Source organism: Thunnus maccoyii, chromosome 10 (genome assembly GCF_910596095.1).
Source record: "Thunnus maccoyii chromosome 10, fThuMac1.1, whole genome shotgun sequence".
Taxonomy (NCBI): Eukaryota; Metazoa; Chordata; class Actinopteri; order Scombriformes; family Scombridae; genus Thunnus; species Thunnus maccoyii.
Genome location: NC_056542.1, coordinates 18,078,491 through 18,100,557, shown reverse-complemented (window position 1 = coordinate 18,100,557; position 22,067 = coordinate 18,078,491). Strand labels below are relative to the sequence as shown.

At 41.0% G+C, this 22,067-nt stretch overlaps 1 protein-coding gene across 7 annotated transcripts in view; it reads right to left on the bottom strand.

The window, feature by feature from the left end:
• The window catches only part of kif13a (kinesin family member 13A), a 40,682-nt gene extending 18,665 nt beyond the window's left edge, over positions 1-22,017 (bottom strand). For all 7 annotated transcript variants that reach the window (XM_042423801.1, XM_042423802.1, XM_042423805.1 and 4 more), the window contains exons 1-9: positions 21,389-22,017; positions 21,053-21,143; positions 8,674-8,686; positions 5,487-5,547; positions 4,470-4,562; positions 3,714-3,894; positions 977-1,064; positions 307-441; positions 91-203 (exon numbers count right to left, since the gene is read on the bottom strand). In XM_042423801.1, the coding sequence (XP_042279735.1) occupies positions 91-203; positions 307-441; positions 977-1,064; positions 3,714-3,894; positions 4,470-4,562; positions 5,487-5,547; positions 8,674-8,686; positions 21,053-21,143; positions 21,389-21,443 (830 nt within the window). In that variant the 5' untranslated portion in view covers positions 21,444-22,017. The remainder of the gene's footprint in view (positions 1-90; positions 204-306; positions 442-976; positions 1,065-3,713; positions 3,895-4,469; positions 4,563-5,486; positions 5,548-8,673; positions 8,687-21,052; positions 21,144-21,388) is intronic.
• Between the last annotated feature and the right edge of the window lie 50 nt (positions 22,018-22,067).

Genomic DNA, 22,067 nt, shown 5'->3' with positions numbered 1-22,067 from the left:
ACAACTCAATTTGAAGAATACCAACTTCTCAAATGATTACTTGGGCATTATACATTTTCATGCATTAAAGGATTTTAAAAATATACCCACTTGTTGATATTGCTGCCTTCTTTGAGTCTCTCCCCAGCAGCTCCAGTCTTGGACACTCTCTCACTTCCTGCCAGGTCAACCAGACTCAACTTGCTCACCTTCTCCCCTGAATTCTGTTCATCATCATGACCACACACAAACAGTCAGACCCATGTTAAGACAAACATTTATAGGATAGGATAAACATGAATGAAGTAAAAAAAAAAAAGGACTGACCCCAGACTGTAGATCATAGAGTGTTTGTGTGACAATAATACTGAAGACGGCGTGTGATCGACTGCTCTCCTCATTCATGTTGGTGGCTGCAACTGTGCGAGATTTGTTCCCCTCTGACATCAGCACCTCGATGTCCTAAAAAGATTTTGAGAGGGTGTTCAAGAGAGAAAGAAATGTAAAATATGTTTTAAAGTTTGGCTAAAAAAAACTAACTGGATTTAGGCAAAATTTACAAATGGATCATTATGATAACAATAAAGGGAAGCAGTATTCACATATGGCTGCGTGCCATGTGATTTAGCTGGGTCACAGCAGGCAGTGGGCCAAGGCTCTGCGAATACTGCCGGACTAATATCAGGCAGACCAGAGCTAAGAGGAACAGGGTGGAGATGTTTAAACTTAATTAAGGAAGGCCCTGCCAAGGCTTGGCATATAAACTACACAAAGCCCCATGACTACATCCCACATCAGGAACATGTGTCATTAGAGTCTACATTTGGGAGGATTTTCAACTAAATGGTTCTTCCGAATGTAAATCAGCAGCTTGACAACTGCGGATATGTTATACATGCGTTTCTGGTAGATGTTATAAATCATTTCTATGCGTATGTGAAATATGAGGCTCTTTGGTCAGTGATACAGGGTGGATTCAGAAGGATCAAAGACACACCTCAAAGCTGGTCACAGCCAGCTGAGACAGACCATCCACGTACGGACCCAGGACTTTGTGTTCCCGAACTTTCAGGGACTGTCGGCTCCTTAAAAGAAAAAATAGGCAACATGTGAGTACAAGTAAAAGAAGGAGAGGAAAAAGGGAGGAATATTAACTATTTCCAATCAAGGACAAATATGCAAAAAGAAAGAACCAAGAAAAAATTTGAACATGAGTGCGCATTTAATTTCCTCTCTCTCTGAAGTCCTTTTCATGTAACACTTAATGGCTCTTATGGCAGCTCAACAAATACTCTCTTAGGAGAAGCTGAAAGCATCTCTTCTGACCATGAGTGTCTGGTCAGAATGAAAGAAAACTTTAATGAGTGCTTTGGCATTTAAGCATTGGCATTCTTTCAAAAATGCTTTCAATTTTTTCTGAAAAATTAGTTTTAGTATTAGGTAACAAAGATATTTCATGAAAAGTTAAATAGTGTAAATATCTCTGGCATCTCTATTGGATAGTTTTACTATCTCGTACTACTTTCATGCCTTGCATGCACTGCTGAATCACCTCTCCATCAACAGGCATTCAAACTGCAGTATCATTTTAACAGAAGTTTGATGCCAAGTTATTCCATGAAAAAAATATTCATGTAAAAAGTTTCTGATTTTTTATTTGCTATATCATATTTTAATTAATATCAACAAAATGCATGAAAAGACCCAAACCAGTAACATGTTAGCCTGTCTATAAACACTCTAAACACAGGTCACGATAATAGAGTATATAATATTTTGATTAATTTTTATTTTAATAATATTTTGTGGAACAACTGGGCACTGTAGTTTTAAGCAAAGGTTGCTCATACAGCAGTAAACAGTGTATTTGTAGGGGACTGTTTTCAGCTATGGATTTGGTGCACTAGTGTGTATTTCCAGCAGCAAGACTGTATGTCAGACTGACTCAAAATAGACTACAGTACCCATGTTCATCATAGTAAAGAGACATGTCACCCATCTCAACAGTGTGGCTCATTAATCGTTTTTGTGCAACAATGGAGCTCTATGTCACAGAGGGATAAGCTATAGCATGGCTTGGCTACACAGACGGTACTGTACATGGTAGTTTTTTCATATGATTAGTTGACAATTAGAAAAATAGACTTGTCATTTAAGAAACTGCATGATTTATGTCAGGATACTTTCCTAAACTCTTTTCTAAATTCTAACCCAGTAAATTGTTTTCAAGACGTTGCTCTGGAATAAGAGCAATAACATTTTTCTTAAAGGATAAATCTGGTGATATTCTATAGTTTTTTTCATCCAATGAAATCATCCAATCATCCAATGAAAAGACAAAAACCAACAATGAACTGATCATACTAAAAAGTGCTGTCTGTGTATCCGAAATCTGATATAGATTAAACCCCTGTGCCATAGTTTTTCGAATAACTTTTGAAAACACATCAATGAGCCATACGCTGAAAATAATCCACAAAAAAGGCATTTACTCCTGTTTGAGTAACACTTACCCAAAAGTACAGTGCCAAGCTTTTTAGTTAGCTATCATAAAGGAATAAATTATAGATTTGTGACCCATTTTTATAAATGTAGGTCTTGAATGGGGACCAATTGGCTTGGGGCTGAGTGCAACAGGCAGGCTGGGGAGGTCGAAACCTATTGAAAGATGGACTAACACGTTTTACTCTTTTCATGGGATTCGTTGACAGTTACAAAAATATAGAATATTTCCAGTCTTATCCTTTAATAAGAAATACATGTGTGTTTTTATCACAACCTTGGGTGATGATGAAGGTGGTTGAACTGAAGCCTCTCTTCACCTGCCTGCCAGGTGTTGAGGAGAAATCCTATAGATCAATCGGTCACTGAATCCCTCTCCCTGTGGCTACAGAACTACTGAGGTTGGCAGAAACCAGGTTCCCTGCTTCCACTCGAGTAATCTACCACCCACTGCAGCAAACAAGAGGATATAACAGCTAGAAAGACCATGGTCAGCTACCAACTCACAGAGGGACCCTGACACAGGAACAGAGATCCTATTTACACTTGACTCTATACCACATATCTATACCCCAGTCGATGTTTCATCCTACACATCACAGAGGCAGATAGATGGGGGGGATCAAGTGAGTGTGAGGCTTGTTATATAAGCGAGAGGAAGTTGCCATCGAAATGGGTCTGGCTGCATCTTCAGACATCTGCAGCACACAGAGCGATCCACTGTAGTCCCTCTGTGGTACCCGGCTCACAGGCTGCTCTGACCACTCTCCTGCTCTCAGCTTCACTAACAGATGTCCCTGAAACACTCTCTTTCACAGCTCGCCCTCCCCTGCAGTCTGTCTGCCAACCCACATCAGACCACTGAGGCGAAGAATGCAGCAGTGTCAGAAGATGATCCTGGCCGCTGTTCTGCAGGAAATGACTGGGTTGAGCTTCCTACTCGCATCACTCTGTCGCCATCGCCCCCCCCTCTCCATTCAAGCAACTAGACACAACAGAGCTATAAACAGAGACGCAAAGTAGGAGCCGCCTGAGAGGTCACTGGTCGTGCTGGAGTTGGAGTGAATCGAGCCTATGAGGAAAATTACACCATGGTTTGTGTAACCAGCTGCGTCTGTCACCCCAGGTCCAAAGCATTACCGAAGCATTAGCTCATTAAATTCGGCAAGAGAATACAGGTCACGTGTTTGCTTATTTTAAAGGAAAAGTACAAGTTCGCACATCGGACTCACCCTTTGGGATCCAGTAGGTCACGGACCTTCTCATTGTAGATCTCCATGTAGGACACTTCCACTTTAAAAGTATGGGCCTCGTTCTCCTCCCTGTGGACCCTCTCAAACAGCGAGCAGCAGAGTCGAGGGATCAAACCCGGCTGTTCCCCGTTCCCCATCATGGAAAATGATTTGCCTGAACCTGGGTGGAGATAGCAGAGTTTTAACTTTTGAGTTCCTACTTTTCTTTTTTCCCCCGATTTAGTATCCTCAGTTGTTTTTGAGCAATAATGTAGAAAATTTTTTAAAAAAGGGTTCTCAGTTGATTTCTTAATGTTATCAAACCAGCCCCTTTAGTTCCCATCAAGATTAAAGTGATGCTTGCAGCATACAAAAAAACTAATTTACTCATACATCAGGAGACTGGCAGGCCACTAAAATATTTGTGCTCTTCTTTTCAAAGTGTTGAATAGGTGTGTCTCTTAACTACGTGCTCCCCTCTAGGAGCGGAAGCGGGATAAAGGAACTAATTTGATCCAGGAAGGATATGAGTTCCTCCAGTGTGATCAGAAATACAAGTCTCCTTGTTCTTTAAACTTTATACCGAGATATCTGCACGACGATTTGGCCCGCAAATATACTTAGGGGACTTAACACAGAGTATAACACAGGCCATTTGTTATAGATAAATAGTTCAGACTGTATGGTCTAATGGATTTACCAAAAGACTTAAAAAATGAGTGACTTAGTGAAAATTTCATCTGGATTTTCAATTACCTGTTTGTCCATAGGCAAATATGCAGGCGTTATATCCCTGGAATGCATTTTCAAGTATTCCCTCTCCAAGGCACTTGAACACCACCTCTTGGCCTTTTAGACAAAGAATCAGTCACCATGGAGATTATGGTAAACACATAAACCATTCAGTTATATAAGCACTTTTAGTTGTCAGGTTTGTGGTAATATTGGTGAAATCAGTGAAATGTATCAACGGGGGCTATTAAAACAAGAAACAATGAAGGAGAAGGTTTGTGAAGGGTGACAGATTCCTGTCTGGTCGTGTGGAAAATGCTGGGCCGTGTAGAGAAATCTCTTGTGTTGCTCACTGTCGTGCTCCAGTTGAATGGGACAGCTGTTTAATGAGCTAAATAAAGCATTGGCCCGGGCCCTTGAGGGAGCCCTTCAGTGAACAGATTGCCTTGTCGTTTCAGCACAAAGCAGATGTAAGCATTTCATTTCCATTACAAAATGAGAGTGATACGACAAGAAAAATATCTATAATGATTATGGAAATCTGTCTCGTACTGGAGGTAATAACGTCTTTTCTATGGATGTTACAAAAACTGTAGCTGTAACCTTTTCTGTGCAGCACTCATTAGAGAAAATGAATGGTAGCTGGAAAAAAAATGAATTTAACATGTGAGTGGGCGTATGAAAAGTATAACACCGGTAAGAAATGCAAATTAGAGCAACCTGCATTGTTATTTGTTGTATACGATACAAATTCAAGTGTATTTTAGTGCTGTATGCATTGAACTAAACTTGCACGACGATTTTATTGTTTCCAGACAACACAAAGACAACTAACTTGTTTATATATTTTAATTTATTCGCTCAAAATGCAAATGATCATATATACACACACCATGCACACAACAGCTTTCCATCAAGCGGGGAGTTTCCCTGCGCTATTACTGCACAAAGCTTAGCAAGCAGCTTCTTTTCATGGCCAGTGATTTGAGTTCTTGGGTGATGAGCGAAGGATCAGTTTCAGCATGAACACTTATGACTCACCGGCATATTTGGGAACGTTGGACTCATCCATGGACCAAAAACAGTGGTCAAAGGCGAACACCTGCATGAGGAGGAGACAGCAAAGGCTCTGTAAATACTTTCTACACCTGTCTGAGCATGTACAGTACAACACAACCTGATCCTGCTCACTAGTGATCTCGCTTCTTCTTCTTCTTCTTCTTCTTCTTCTTCTTCTTGTGAGGCACAAAGCAGACTTATTGTGCTGTGCAGTAAATCAGCAGGACTGAGCTTGTCTGAGCGAGGGAGATGAAGTCTAACTGAGCATTGTTCGAGGTAATGCTCGTTAAGGCCACGCCGTGACTGTCTGCACAAATCTGCTGTTAGCTGCCCCCGTGTTTTGTGATAGTGGCTGGAATTAAATGAATTCATAAATCAGGGTCAGCGCTCCCCACAAGAAAATTCCAGCACCCAATGACCCTCGTCTCCAAGGAAACAGGGCCGTAGCCGGTGGTGCGGGCTGGCTCTAAGCCCTCAGCGCTGGGTTTCACAACACAGACTTCAAGCAAGCAGAGACTCCTTGCCTTGTGTCCCAGAGACACCTGCATGAGCTCTGGATGGATGACACAGAGAGGATGCTTATCGGGAAAGAGCCTCGTTTACACCAAACACCCCTATTCCTCACAGACAGAACAGCTACTGTTAGTGAATATGTTGCATATTCACTCATTCACTCTCATATGCAGCATATCTTGTATTTGCTTGTCCAAACACTTACTGAGGGTTCATTACGCTCATGTTGATTTAAACATTCAAATCCAGGATACCTCTGTAAATCAGGGTCCTGACAAGAACTTATAATTAATATTAGTTGATTTGAACATAATATTTAATACTATAGACTTCTTATTGTCAGATATAGGAGATTTGTAGTCGGTATTGGGACTGTAATTCCACTACTTTTGGCGGTAACTCACAATGTAACGAATTACTTTTACAAATTAAACAATGCAATTACAATTTACATGTGCTAGTTTTGTCTTTTGTGAAAATAGTGCACAACTGCAGAGGATAGCAAACAAATGCACACACAAAAGACACAACATCAGCTGAGCTTACCGTGTCTCAGAGCTGTGTCATAAAGTCGCGTCATTGTAGCCAACTTGTAGTAAAACATAAGCCTCGTCTCTGGAGTTAGAACGTTATATATTGTAAATAATAGCTGTTACTGAACTGTCGCTGCTATTCTTAGTTTGAGTTGTGGATCAGTGGTAACTCCTGAGTGGATTTCTTTTATGTTTGTGAAACTGAATTGAACTGGACTGATTTTTGGTTGTGGGGTAAACAAAACGGACACTTTACCAGGTGGATTGAACTCTGAGATTTTGTTACACTTTTGCATTAAAAGTAATACAAAAGTTACTTTCCTTAGTAACTAATTACTTTTTTATATGTCGTACTTGGTAAAGTAATTCAATTACTTTTTGAGAGCAGTAATTAGTAACTGTAACTAATTACTAATTTTCAGTAACTTGCCCAACACTGTTTATAATGTCCCAATGTCTGAACTAAAATGGGTAAAAGAGCTTTTATGTATCTAAACTGATTTTAAATTATCAGTGCAGAAACTGTGTGCTCTCTCTTCTTGATGTGTTTTAGCCTCATTAAGTTTTTTTTTTGGATTGGTTTTAGTTTAGAGTATTAGACAACTCTTTGCTTGTTTTAATTTACCATTTAGGTTGTTTCTAGGGTGGAATCTTTTACGTGATTATATCACACATTTTATTCAAGGTCTTATAATCGCATTTCTATTAAATTCTAATTTTGTGGCATATTTATAGTTATCGTTATGTTGTTTTTTGTGCAACGCATTGTTACTGCTGTCTATCTTGGCCAGGACACTCTTGTAAAAGAGATCTTTAATCTCACTGGGGCTTTTCTGGTTAAATAAAGGCTAAATAAAAAATAAATGAGTATTCTATCGTAGATTATAGCCACTTCTCTTTTGAAGACTTCCTTCAAGCTGCTGGGAGAACTGCTGCAACACTGTCATCCTGCAGTGAAAGCTCAGCACTGATGCACATGTTACTACTCCTGGCTTTCAGTGCACCCTCGCTGCCCTGCCAAATCACTTTCCCCAACACAAATACCCCAAAATAATTGAACTCCTCTCTAATCATAATAAGGGCTATTGGCCAGGGAACCACTGGTTGCACAGTCAGCATGGGAAGCACTGAGATCACTGAATGCTTTGAAAACAAGACCTCCTCTTGTGACTTCAGACAAGTGAGTGGGTGCCATTCAAAGGAACAAAAGTGCCATCATTCTCAATTAGGGCTGGTTTGGTAACTAGGGCTTCAATCTCCTCTGGTCTGTCTCTTTGCAGCCAGAGGGTGTGACTGCGCAACAAATTGTTCTTGATTGGACAATTACTATTAATCAGCAGTACAAATAATGATGAAGCTGAGAAGCACAATGTGCTTTTTGTCATTTCTGGGATGAAAACTGGTTGAATGTGATAGGACTGCAGCCTCCGTTTCCCCCTTTAGAATGCAGGGAGACTAGTGCCACTATAACTTAGCAGACAGCCACGTGCTTGTCTAGCTGAAGGGTATTACAGGGTAACTCAGGTTCACAGGCCCCAGAGACCACGCACGCCCATGGCCCACACTAACGCTCCCTGGTCCCGTCAGCGGCAGAGTGCACTGAGCACAAAGGACGTCCCTGGTGTGTGAAACATCTCTGAGCTAGTCACCAGCGTGTTGTCAAGGGGGGAGGTGGGGGTGCACTCCAACAATGCAGCTTTGAATGCGCACACACACTGCCCCAGTGTCCGCGCTCATCCCTCTCTCATTGTAGAGCCTTTGTGGGTGTTCACGAGATCTTAGAGCGCTGACACATTCACACGGACATCTATCCGGCTCCTGCTGACCAACCAAACTACTAAAACACTCTCAATCATGTCCCTAGAAACGACGCCACAACAGTACATCGATCTGTGCAGGATGCTTCTCAGCCCCTCAGGGGAACTGTGCTGCTTGTGCTGTGTCCTGCAACTGGATTATTTTAGTATCTATGATGCAGGGACAGTCAGTGAGGCGTCACTACAGACAGCTACTTGCAGTGAAAATAACTAATGACTGTTTCTGCTGACACTGCACATCAGCTCTGATGATGCTGGCCAGTTTGTTTTTATTTGTAGCAATAGAGACAGATGAAACTTACATACCTTAGGTTGTTTCCTGTTGATTGAGACGGACAATCCATCATAAACAGAAGAAATCCACGGGTGAGCCCAGAGAAAGAGAGACACAGAGACAAAATAACAGGGTTAGCATTGATACAATTTAGCAGTCAGAACATGCAGCTGCGCTCCTCACAGTAGGAAACCTACCATTGTCTGTGTTGACACAAACATCTTTTTTGAATTGAAGTATGTGCATTGAAAACAAACTTCAGACTTTGTTCTAACTGTCTACACTGCTAAATTCCTCTTGTGACTTCTTCATTCACTCCTTCTCTCAAGTATTCACTTCATTCATTCATTCATTCATTCACTCATTCATTCACTTCCATGCAGTGGCATTTCCTGGTGTTAGGTGCTGCTGTGATTGGGTTCATAATTGGGCCAGTGGAGCGTATGGAAGGGAAGAGATTTAGGATTCAATGTCCCACTGACTCTGTTGAGTAAATAGCTCTTATGCCTGTGGACTTAACAGAGAGGCCAGGTTGGGGAAGCTGCACTCAGCATTACCAGCTGCCGGAACTAACGACAAAAGGGTCGCATATATGTCCCTAAATTATGTAGGATTATTCTCTAAACTGAAGAGGGAATTCCCCAAAGCAGAAAGCTTAAATATTAATTTCATAATTCCTCAAAAATATTACAGCCACTACAATAAGTGGCTAGGAAATTAGGAGTGTTTTGGGGTGATACCGTGATACACATACATGTTGCAGTATGATGCTGTGAAACAACACCACCACCCTGGTGCTTCTACATCTGCCACAGTCCTGTCCTTCAACAGTCAGCACATCCCTCCTGCAGGCATCTGCTGGCACAGCGACAGAGGTGGGCATCACCTTCACACAGTAACTAATAGAGGGCAGGCAGGCTGCTTCAGTGAGACGGAAACACTGCACCAGAGTGTGCCACGCAAACTGAGCTGAGTCACCGATAATAGCACGCCTACTGTAGAGAGCTGTAATACCCACGAAAATACTCTTCTACACTTTGATTTTCATTTCAAATGTGTGCTGCTGTTCAGGTTTTTATGTGATGAAAAAAAAAAAGTCAAGCAAGTAGGATTTATGAACAGATATTCTTTGAGGACTACATGCAGGCCATTAAATGTGCTCAAGCTCATTATAATGAGGGACAGAAAGAGAGTGAGGGGAAGGGGAGTAAAAGGAAGAGGGCCTCGACTGGGTTCATACCCTGAATCTGAATCTGGGCCACTGACAACCACTGAGACTCGGTCTTAATCAGAGCAGACAAAGACTGCAGGGCCCTGTCCTCTGGTCTGTCCCATCATACTGCAGAGCAGAGACGGGATGTCCATGAGGAACTATGAGCCTTGGATCAGAGGCAGACAAGCAGGGGAGAATGGGTCTAAAATACTTCCTGGTGGCACAGTAGAATTCCGATCCCGGACTGCTGACCACATCCCAATGACTACCTCATGCATGTTAACTTGAAAGGTAAAAAAAAAATGTCAGTGTTGCGACACATTGGAAATGTCAATGATGATAGATGCACGTGGGAGAGCTATGATAACAAATGAACAGACAACAACTACAGCCTTGTTAACATTGGGAAACCAATATAAAGACGGAGTACAGATGTTCCCTGTGGAGAACAAAAGGACGACAGTCAGAAGAGCGGAAAGAGCGAGAGCTAGAGACAAACACACACACACACACATGGTAATATGGAGACAAGAGACATGCAGCCTGGACGGTATAGCAGAGTCACCGCAGTGGTACAGTATACACAACCAAATCTGGTATGCTGGGAATGCAGAACAAGACAATGGAGGGAATTGTATCTAACTGGCTATATTTAGGATTTCATAGCGCCAAGCTTTCCTCATAAAAGTCTCATTAGAATTGTATTCAATTCTAAACACCAACTTCATTTCAGACTTGTACTCATTGTTACACAGTCCATACTTACCTCCTCCCGTTACCACAATGTTATGAACTCCCCTCAATAAGTTTAAGTACATTAGACTCCACTTCTCCCACCCTGCTTCCCACATAATCTTTTTAATCTTCCCACAGATCTGTGTCCTTCTTAGCAATTTTGTATCTTGCTTGTAGAAACAATGGAAGCTACGTCTCTCTGTCAGGGATTCCTATCTAACAGCGGGATGTATAATTGTTTGAAATTTTACATTATTACTGGTTATTGTAAAAATTGCAGTATTTTCCAATATGTTATGGTGAAAAGAAAAAAAACACAAAATCCCACAAACTGTCCGTCACTTAAACTCACTTAAATAACATGACGTTTCGGGAATGAGTAGACTTCCCGTATATATCTGAAAAATATGGTCTAGAGAGACAAGATTTTTACAGATACTTGCAAATGTGGCACTATTATGTAAAAGAGGTGAAGGGACTGAGAAAGGAAGAACCCCCTGATGTTACACAGATGTTTATTAAAGCATACAACTTGGAACCCACCAAGCAGAAAATTGGGGACCTGTATCTAAGTCTATCATTGATGAAGAACAATTCAACAGACTACATAAAGCAAAAGTGGGTAAGAGAACTGGACTCTCATAATCCACACCCAGATGACTACTACAAACTCATAAACTTGGAGAGGCTTCTGCTGGAAGAACTGTGTGAGGTTTTTCATAACCCCAAAAATAAAATCAAAACAAACTGGACTTCAGAACCAATGCTGGAGACAATGTGGGCACTTATTAGTAGATCACACTCACATCTTTTGTTTTTGTCCCATCTTACAGCCTTTCTGGGCTGATGTTCAAGCCGCCACTAACAGTAATATAAGGATTTGATTTTGAGTTCACTTTTCTGTCTTTCTACTTAGGAAACATATCTAAGGAACTGGATATCAGAGACAAATATTTACTAAAATTCTCATTGTAGCAAGGATGGAATGTATGGAACGTATGACATTCAGTTCAACATTACAGAAAGAAGAACAGTATTGGACTGAATGGGATTCATACCTGAATCATAAAAGTGAATGTGAATGAAAGTGTACCATTCTGTGACTAACAACTCCTGTGTATATCATTCAATGTAACTAAGTGACTTTATGAAAAACATGACATTTCAGTCCTCAGACCATCATCAGGCAAAATTCACACAAACAAACAGCATCATCCATATAATGCATATAAATTAAGGTCAATGAGCACCTCCAATACAGTTTGTATGAATTTTGTCTGATGAAGGTCTGAGGTCTGAAAACATCATGTTATTAAAGTGAGTCCTGGACTTTCTGCATCTTCTATCAATACCAAGACTATGTTCAATGCAGCGGATGTTCTATGTATATTAAATGCATGTAAATGTAGCGATATTCTGTTGATAATAATTTGACTTGACACTCCACATGATAATTAAACTGCAATGACAGTACATTTGTTTATGTCATTCCAGTTAAGAAATGCTACCAATGGCAGTGTGGTCGCAAATGTTGTACAGTACAAATGACTCAAGCGTGAAGCCCTCAGGCCATTTGCTTATTATTCACCATGCATGTCAAGTCATGGATTGAGGGCTTATTAAAAGCTATGTTGTGGTTGAACAAGTGTGTAACACACATGTATGGCACAGAAGTGCCAGATAGCATCAGATTCTGCCCCCCTCAGAGGCAGATGCAGGCGGGCACGGCAGCCCCAAGTCCTATTGGGGGGTTGCTTGCTCTGTGTGCCTGAATGAGTGTGTCATCAAGGGCTCGCTCGAGCTCCCACGCCTCCAGCTACCTGATGCCAAGGCATCCATGAACGATTTCAACTTGGCTGAGGGTGAAAATGGCCTCTCATACTACTATGACTCTATCCTCCCTCTATCCTCTGTATTACTCCTGGCAGACAGCTTAGAGGAGCACATTTTGATCTTATCTGCCAAATCCTTATTTCTTATCGCTTCTAGTAGAGGATACTTCCTCTGAGGGAGGCTGCGATTATGTTTAAATCCATTGTTGAGGGTCAGATAAGAGTCAGCTCACACATGGCTGTTACGAAACACAGCATCTTTCTTTGCCCTCTAGTTCAAAATCCATGTGAGCTGATGCCCGAAAGGAAGGTACGAAGAGTGGGAGAGCAGCAGTGGAATCCCCCCTGTGGTTATACGGCTGGATTAAGGCCACTGGGTTATTATGCCACCGAAAACTGCACTCTTCTAGCCCAGTAGGCAACACACCAGATTAATCTACTGTATCATCCACCCAGTGGAGCATCTATCCACTATTAAAAATATTACACTGTGTGCCCACGCTCAGACACAGCTGGCAAATACATGTACTTCAAATTTTTATGTATCATTTAACTTAATCTGACACCTCTTCAAATGAGCAGGCTGGTTCAAATTAGCCACCAGAAATAAATCCTAATCTAGAAAGGCACAGCTCCTCACTCGCCATGGTATGAAGGATATACTGTCCGATTCGTCATCACTCAATTTAGCAGGCTTTGCAACAGTTTCTGATGACATAATCCTGCTGCTCACATGGAATATGTAAATCACATAGATGAGGTTCATCCCCCATTGAGATGACATTTACGGCATTCATCTTTCCTGTGCACACACATACACACACACACATTCTCATAAACATACTGTAGTTTTGCCTCTTTTTGATCTGCCACTGAAACTATGCCTCCGCCACCACTTTAAACCTCCATTTAACCGCCTTTGACTTTCTTTTCCCTCTTTGGCCGTCAACATGCTTCAGACAATTACAATTCAACAAGCTCTGGAGCCAAACACAATGCTCAGAGCTCTGCGTGTGTGTGTGTTTGTGTGTGTGTGTGTGTGTGTGTAAGTGTTGGGTTACAGAGCACTGTGCTCTCGCAGGCTGCGAGCTAACATTTCAAATTGTCTTCCTGTATGTTTAGAACAGAACACGCTGGTCCCCACCCACTCAAAGCAGAGGTCACTCTGCTGCACGAAAGACAAGAGAGCAGGAAAATGCCAAGCAGAGTTACAGGAGAGGGGGTGGGTCTCTTGTCTGACCAATTACACTCAAGATGATTCCAAGGAAGTCTAATGTAAGATTGACCAGACTGTCTGTTTTATTAGGGTTAGTGATTCCTAAGCAAACATGACAGTTGGTTGAAGTCAGAGGTTTATATACGGGATAGTATTTCAAAAACAACAGTAAAACAAGTTGCTAGCTCTGAATCCTGCAACACAAACAACTCCTAGAACTTTTTAAGCTTTATAACATATCTAATGTATTAATGTTTATAAAGACCCTCTCCAGACATGTTTGAAAACATAGAAAAATTCTCTGCTTTGACTATTGATTTATGTGTGATATGTTCTTTCCACAAAAAAAATGTAATTACTTTTTAAAAATTCTTAAAATGACATCTACTCCTTCCCCAGAATCTATGAATCTGCTAATTTGTATAACTGTTGATTATAAGATGTCTCCTACTTCACTGTAAAGTCCATTCTCAGTGTATGTGCACCAGAGGTTTCAAGTTTCCACATCACGTTTGTTTAATTTGCATACCGGACCAGGATTGGCTTCAAAATTGTTGTGATGTCACAAATCTTGCTTGTAAGCACACGCCTTAAACTTAGATTTTCAATGAGCGCAGAGAAATTCTCCACTTTCAGCAGATGATTGTGAAAACAGCTTTCAAGTGTCAAACTCTGCACCTACGTCATTCTGCACAGGGAAGCTCAAACATCCAACTGAAGTAACAAGAAGAAAAACACATCTTTGACTGAAGAGGGACTTTAAGCTTTTGTTCTACACACTAAAATTAGCTTCTTACGAAAATATTTGGGGTGGCTGGGGGATATCACTCATTAGGTCATCAACATAACTCCAGAACATTTCTGTGTCTTGGCAACTACTGTCGTTAAGCAACCGTGGTAAACATGGAGGCAAGACAACCTACCAGCCTCATGAGTCAAAGTTCCAATATGAAAGCCAAGCTTAGAATCTTAAAAACAGGCCTTAATGAACAGCACCGCCATCAGCAGCGCACATGATGCTCACAACGACTTCTGTGTGGGACTTGGAAGTTTCCATAACAAATGTTAACACAACATATGATGCAGGCAGGGTCTAATTTGATCCTCTCCGGCATTTCTGACACAACTGTGACAAGCTGGGTCAGCAGGCTGTGGGCCAAGTTGTGTGAATGTTACAACGCAGCGAGGGATACTGACCACATCTGCTCTCAAGCCTTAAATCTGGTTTGCCTCAAAGACAACAAACAAGCCAAAAAGAAAGTGAAGTTCATCAATTTGTTCAATATGGTAAGGATTCCTCCCCAAGGGAAACGAAGTGACACATTTACTACCAGGACACACCTCCTTTGACCCTGTCTGCTTGCTCGATGTCATTTATCTGAATAGATCTGCTGTGTGGTTGCTAAGGACAATAGACACCAAAAGCCAGAGCAAGCATGCTCCCAAAGTTCAAAATATATCAAAAAAGTTATTGATTGCTGAGATAAATATACCTAATGTATTTTTACAGCAATCACATGTTTGAAGATTATGAAAGGAATTGATTTGGTTGCAAGGCTCCACTTCCCCTAAATGAGACTGAAAGTGAGTCCGCAATAAACCTACCCCACCATGACATTAAATTCATGTAAATACAATTCAGCTTCATAACTTCAAAAGGCTTCTTCTGAGAGAATCACATGAGAAGGAAAACCAGAATTGTTATGGAAGAAATGTCAGTCACAAACATACTGAGAGTGGATTTTTAAAAAAAAATAAATTTTATGTACACGTCCTTCAGAGAATAAGAAGCCACATCTGAGATTAATGAGGCACAGGCTTGACAAAGAGGGAGGACGCCATCTTTTCTCAATTCCGCATGAAGATGTAAACAATGTCCCACCCTCTAAACAAACAGGGAACAGACCTCGAGGGATTACAGTCGTTTTATCAGCAGCAAACACAACACTTTCCCCTAATAGCATGCCTCAATGGAGTCTTAAAGAAAAGAGTTGGGCTCATAGTTTGTATTTTAGGCCGACTAACTCTGAGAATGTCTTACTGAATGGAAAGGTTGATGATTGCACATAGCGAGCAAAATGGAAAGACAAAGGGAACATTCCTGAGGGCAGCCATTGGACAAGGCAGCATTGTCATTTAGTAAAGGCTTGTTTTGGAAAGCATGATGACACTTGGTCATGTGTGACTTGAGAGAAAATGTGACCAACCTCCAAAACTTAAACAAAACCAGAGACTGTCATCTCTAGTCAACACCTTTATTTAACAGAGGGAAACTTAGTGTCTTTTACATCTGTGTATCGTAAGGGTTAACAAACAAACAGAGAGCATTAGAGGCTATCTGTAAAGGCTTTAACAAGACACATGTTGACCACATTGGGGTGGCCTCAGGTGGTCACAGAGGTCAGACTGTAGTGGGGGATGCAACCAAATTTAACACAGCCAGTGTTTCCTCCGTAATTCTAGAGGCCTGGAAGGCCACCAGGCCAATGAGAACCCCCGCCAGGCCAAAAAAAAATGTTTTAATGCCAAAAATAACGCCAAATATCCATGCATTCAGAAGTCAATAATGTTTGGGAGCCTCTGTGCAGCACTGTTTCGAAACATGAGTTAACCTCTGTGTCATTGCTTAGGAAACTCTTGATAGCGTAGCTCTGTTTAAGGAATACAGCAGTACGCTATATGTGTGCGTAACTGCGGTGAGTGCGTGGTTGAGTGAGTTAGCGAGCGGCAGAAAAGTGACGGTGAATGCGAGCGGAGCAGAGGAAAAGGTTAGCAGTAAGTTGTCAGTCTGGCAGTAAATTTACAGCACAGGCTACAGTGTGTCAATTAATAAATGCTGCAGCTTGTCAAGACCAAGAAAAGTCTCATCTGTTGTTTCCCCAACTGCTGGAAAAGTGAAGGGGGTTAGCTTCAAAGTTAGCAACAATGGGTTAGGCTAACCTGCAGACACTACACAGAGAAACAGAGAACAGAGAAATGTGTGGCTGATTGCTCAACATTTTGGGAAATATGCTTATTTACTTTCTGGCAGAGAGTTACTTGACAACTATGATGCAGCTCTCATGTCTGTAAAACATAATAATGTTATGACATTATTATATTTTATCTATAATGTATTCAAAATGTATATGAATCTACAGCCAGAAGCTGGTTAGCTTAGCATAGAATAGCACAAAGACAAGAAACAGAGGTAACAAAATTAGCCTACCAGCACCTCTAAAGCTCATTTTATCTCTCCCGACCAAGAAACAGTAAAATGGCAAATTTTTGTTGTTACACATCGGGTTTTGTTAAACAAAATAGATGTAGTGACCTTTAGAGGTTGTAGTAGGTGAATTTTGTTACATTTGAACAGAGCCAAGCTAGCTATGTCCCTCTGTTTCTTGTCTTTGGGTTAAGCCAAAGATGCTCTATGACAAAAGATGACACATTACAGGCTGCGCCAACAGTATGAAATGGTATATACTTCCTGTCTCCTGGACGTGGCCCCCACCCCCCCACCCCCGGTCCCATCTAGACACAACCCAGCTAGCCTCGCATTTTCAGCCTTGTAAACTCAACCTGCCAGCACCCAGACTACAACCAAAGCCTGTGGTGGAGGTTAGTTATTTAAGACAAGGTGCAAATTCACAACATAATCAACCTTGGTGAGTTTAATCTTTATTTAAATTGAATTATTTGGTTATACGATACAGGAAATGACTCTAAGTGTGCTGTCTCCTTTCTGAATGTCTCAGGCTAAGCTATGCTAAACAGCTGCTAGCGGTAGCTTCATTTTTAACGTACACACAAGAGTGCTATCAATCTTCTCATATATCTTCTCTGCCAGAAAGTGAATATGCGTTTAAAGTTTCCAAAATATCAAACTATTTCTTTAAACAGCAGCGCTTAATAACTTTTTAAGTAACTTTCTTTGCCTTTTAACTTGTGCGAAAGGACCTAGCCACTCAGCTACCTCTGAACATATTTTATAAATACATATTTGTTTAAGATAATTCAAAGATACTGAAGCACAGTACAAGTAGCACCCTCCTAGTGGATGACTTTTTAATTGAAGTTCCTGTTCACAGTGTTCAGATAACCAAGTAAGCTAGATAACAGAGGTAAGTGGAGATAAATCCAACTGAGCTGTTGTGACCATTACTGATAAAAAAGAGATCAGAGCAGAAATTACAAGTTTAGTTGCAGACATTATCAGATAGAGACATGCTGTTTTCCACTGATCATCTTGAAACGCTGGACTGCAGAGGTGCAGCAGCATAGGGGATGAGAAAAAAAAAATCTTATTTTACCCCTACAAAGACACATCCTTAGTTAAATAAGTTTTTTTTAAGGCTACATGTTTTTAGTTAGCTACAACGAAAGACAAAAGACAGCACCTTTCTCTAACATAAGACAGACTACAGTTGTCCTCTCTAAAAAGTCAGTTGTGGTTAGCTTTTGGCTTTTTCAACAAGCTTGTGTATTTAGACAAAAATATACAGAAAAGATTTTCCGCGACTTGATGGCCCTGTATTCAATTGTTGTACATGGAGGGACATGCTGGGGCATGACAGATGTAATATGGCCCCATTGTGTTAGACGAAGGGTATTTTCCTGTCATGATGCTCCACCACTCATCCCCTGTGTAGACAGCAGCCTCAGGTATTTCTCTGCCTCTCCACCCCCACCTTCATTGTGTCTAAACCCCAAAGGAGAGCAGACTGGCGCGTGAAAGCAAAACTTCTTTCCCAGATTCCCATTTCAAATATGCCATTTGTGCCAGTTTAACGGGTGGATGAAAGACGAGACGGAGAAATATGATTATGAACATTAAGGAAACTTAACCTGTCGCCCTGAAGTCACAACCCGTGTTTCATTCGCCCACCACTGAGATTATTTCTCAAGGAAATTGGAGAGGGAGGTGGAGATCACGAGTGTTGCTATAATGCATTGAAGTGCAAAGAATGAGGCTCAGCCATCAAAGCAAATCTCTTATACTTCTTCAAATTCTTTACGTGACTTAGATGTTTTGTTGATGCTGTGTGGTCTCTGCTTAAGATACAGAAACAATCTGGACAGTTTTCAGTGTCTAATTAATAGTCCTAAATGGAATATAAATGGAAACAATGCAACATCTGGCGCTGCAAAGTTCACCCAACAAGTGCAGTATTTTTAGGTATTGAGCAAATTTACTTGAGTCCAATCCAAAAAAAAAAAAAAGTCAAATCCTGTATTTCAAAATCTAAAGCCTGCGATTTTAAGCAAGAGCCCATCTCCTTCAGACGTGTCTGTCTACATAAAAATATCTATTACTGGCTGAGCATTCCCACGAGAGAGAAAAAGTTCCCATGATCTCGGCCCCTGCAGCCATATTTGGCAGACTAATACCCACCAAATCTGACACATTTCCAACACACAGGAGCAGGTGTCTTCAAAACAAGGCAAAGTCTTAGTGAATAGGGTATCCCCTTCTGCGGCTCCACAAGCAGCAGAGAGGCAAATTATATGGTTTAAGAAAACCCTGGCAGCCTAAACACAGAGACCCAAAACACCAACAGCACTAGCACTGAAATGCTAACAAGTAATTATGTGCCTGGGCTACACTATAGAATAGAAAAGTGACATAATACAACCAAATGCTCCAAGGTCATGACCACTGTACAGAAAATATTAGCTTAAGAACTGCAAATTGTTCAAATTATGAAAATAGGTTTGTAAGAGTAAGGATGACCTTGGATAAACCCAGTTAGAGCGAAAGTAAATGCAGCAGCAGTTGAAAACATTTTATATCAATGTCTGAGCCAATGAAAGGAATCTCTGTGAGGCTGATACAACATCTAAATCAGATATGGAAACTTCCACTGGCTGAAAAAGCGAAATTTGTTTGTGTCTCAACAAGATGGCAACTAGTAGCAGCGGAAAGATCGAGCGTCAGATCCAACTGCTAATCACTTAGCTGATAAAATATTGCAGATGTGATCATTCTGCATCTCTGTGGCGTTATTGTTGCCCCTCTGACCTCTCACCCACAACAACGTTTTGTTCTGTTATGTATCCTGTCCCACATATGTTAGCTTTGAGTTTAATTGTCTGGAACGCAGCCATTGTGTGGCAATTTCTGTTCTGATAATTGCCTTAAATACAGGTTAATGTGTGGACCCGAGCTGCTGGGGGAGCAAGCTCATTACCATTTATAACGCTGACTGTTGGCTACATGGAACAGCAAAGAAAGTGTTACACTTTAACAAGACTGGACGTGGGCCATGATAAACGCTTTGACCGTGGCATGTATCTGACTTGTAGACATTATTTAAGTGATAAATCAAAGGGTTTTTTTTTTCTAAATAAGCATCCTTTTAGATTTATTTGCGCCTGTGGATAATCGGGTCAGCTGTCTAATCATGTGTGACACCAACAGCAGCAAACCGAGCGCAAAATTGTAGAAAATAGTCTTGTGTGCAATATACTGTAACGTCTATAGAGCATTGCTTACAAGAATGACATTTCAATGACTTCACAACCATTATTAGCCTGCATGTTGACTCCTCAATACAATATGAAGGCATGTTACATCAGGAGGCAGCAGAAACTGCAGCTTTTTTTTGCTGATCTTCAGTATTGTCAGCAGAGTGTGAAACATTAGAGGATGCTTAGCTCTCCTTTTGTCGCAGTGCCCCGTCTACTTTTCTGCACTTTTTATCCATTAAAAAAAAAAGCCAACGGTGTGGTCTAACACCACTTTGAACACAACATAACTTAATTTAGTTCTGACTCAGGAGATTTATAGTGATACCATGAGGATTGACATTAATCTGTTGGGTCTTCATGTGTCAAACGCGCTCCCTTTCTGTTGAGTTTCGACGTTAGATATGCAAACTATGGGGGTGTTATTATTATTATGCTGAGGTGATTAGTTTTGGAAAGTTCACACGAATTACATAACATAATATCATGTTGCAAGCAGGTGGGTGACAGACGTGTCCTCAGCAGCAGCAGTGCAGTGTTCCCGTTACACCACTGCATTTATCGACTAGCATTTATGTAACGAAATTGGTTTGAATTGAGGGTAAAAGTAAGATATGTGAGGGCTTTCTACTGTGTTTTCAGACATTAGAGCTGAATGTTATTGTTACTGTATTACAGCCTGGGTGGGACAAAGTTATTACATTTTTCTGCTCTTTCCCTGAGCTCAACAACCTTAACAGACATTTCCAAAACATCCAGAGCTCCCATGATGAGTGCACTGCAAAGACTTTTTTTTTTTTTTTTTTTTTAACTCTCCAGCAGCACTCAAACTAACCACAGACAGGGGGAGAGATGTCTCAGATACAATAAGATCACTGCACTATTTTGCTTGCTATGGGTGTAAGGGTGTATACTGACAAGATCTATTTGCAAACACTAACATTTGGCAGTGTTTCAGCTTTGTTTACCTGTTCTCTCCTTTTGCATTTGAGGGTGGTGGGTGTAGAACTGTCTGGTTGTCCTCCATATCCACGACACATTTTGTATTCAGTTCAATTTCTGCAGAGAGAATAAGTTTGTTGGGGAAAGTAAAGCACTTTGCGTGGGTGTAAAATGGTAAAATCCTTGCTATGACTGCGTTAAAACTTTACTCAAGTCTTAACTTGAGGCTCATAATTCAGGCTGAAAGCAGCAATGGCGATGAAATAAAAAAAAAAAAAAAAAAGTTGGTGATAATGTAGCATGAATCCGAGGAGACAGAAATGCGAGTTTAAGGAAAGAGAAATCATCGTTGTCACACTCACCCCTGCGGTTCATGGGCCGAACTCTCACTGCAACTTTTACCTTTGTATCCGACATTTTCGTCCACTTTTTCACTCCCACCCTGTCTAATGCGCCGAGCTATCAATGTACAGTCCCCCCTAGACGAGAAGCCCGGATTTCTGCCCGACAAAAAAAGGCAGCAGACTCTACTTAAACGAACCCAAAAGAGTCCAGACCTCGAGGAGAAGAGATAGGAATGTGTTCATTTTTTTCCTTTATATCCATCCGGGTTCGCTTCTTGTGCAAATCCAGCATTCTGCTCCAGCCCCAGACAGCATCCCCACCGCCATCTTCCACTGGGAGCACGACTGCTATCCTCTGGCAGACTGGAGACGGCTGTGCCAAAGAGGGGGAAAGGATTTACGCACCACGCCGCTCATTGGTGGCGGAGGGAGAAGCCAGAGGAGAGGAACTGTGAGGCGGTTTGATAAGTTGATTTATTATAAACAGAATTTGGAGACGGTTTAGAGGTAAGATAGGAAAAGGTTAAATGTGTCAATGCAGTCAAATATGAGCTATTTTTCCCTGTCAGACACACATATACACTTATTGAGTTGTTTTATCTATAGAATAATCATACACAAAAAACAGTTTGAGATTAATAATGGTAAATAAAATAAATAAATATAACTACACAAATTCTAACAAGTTGTAGAGCAA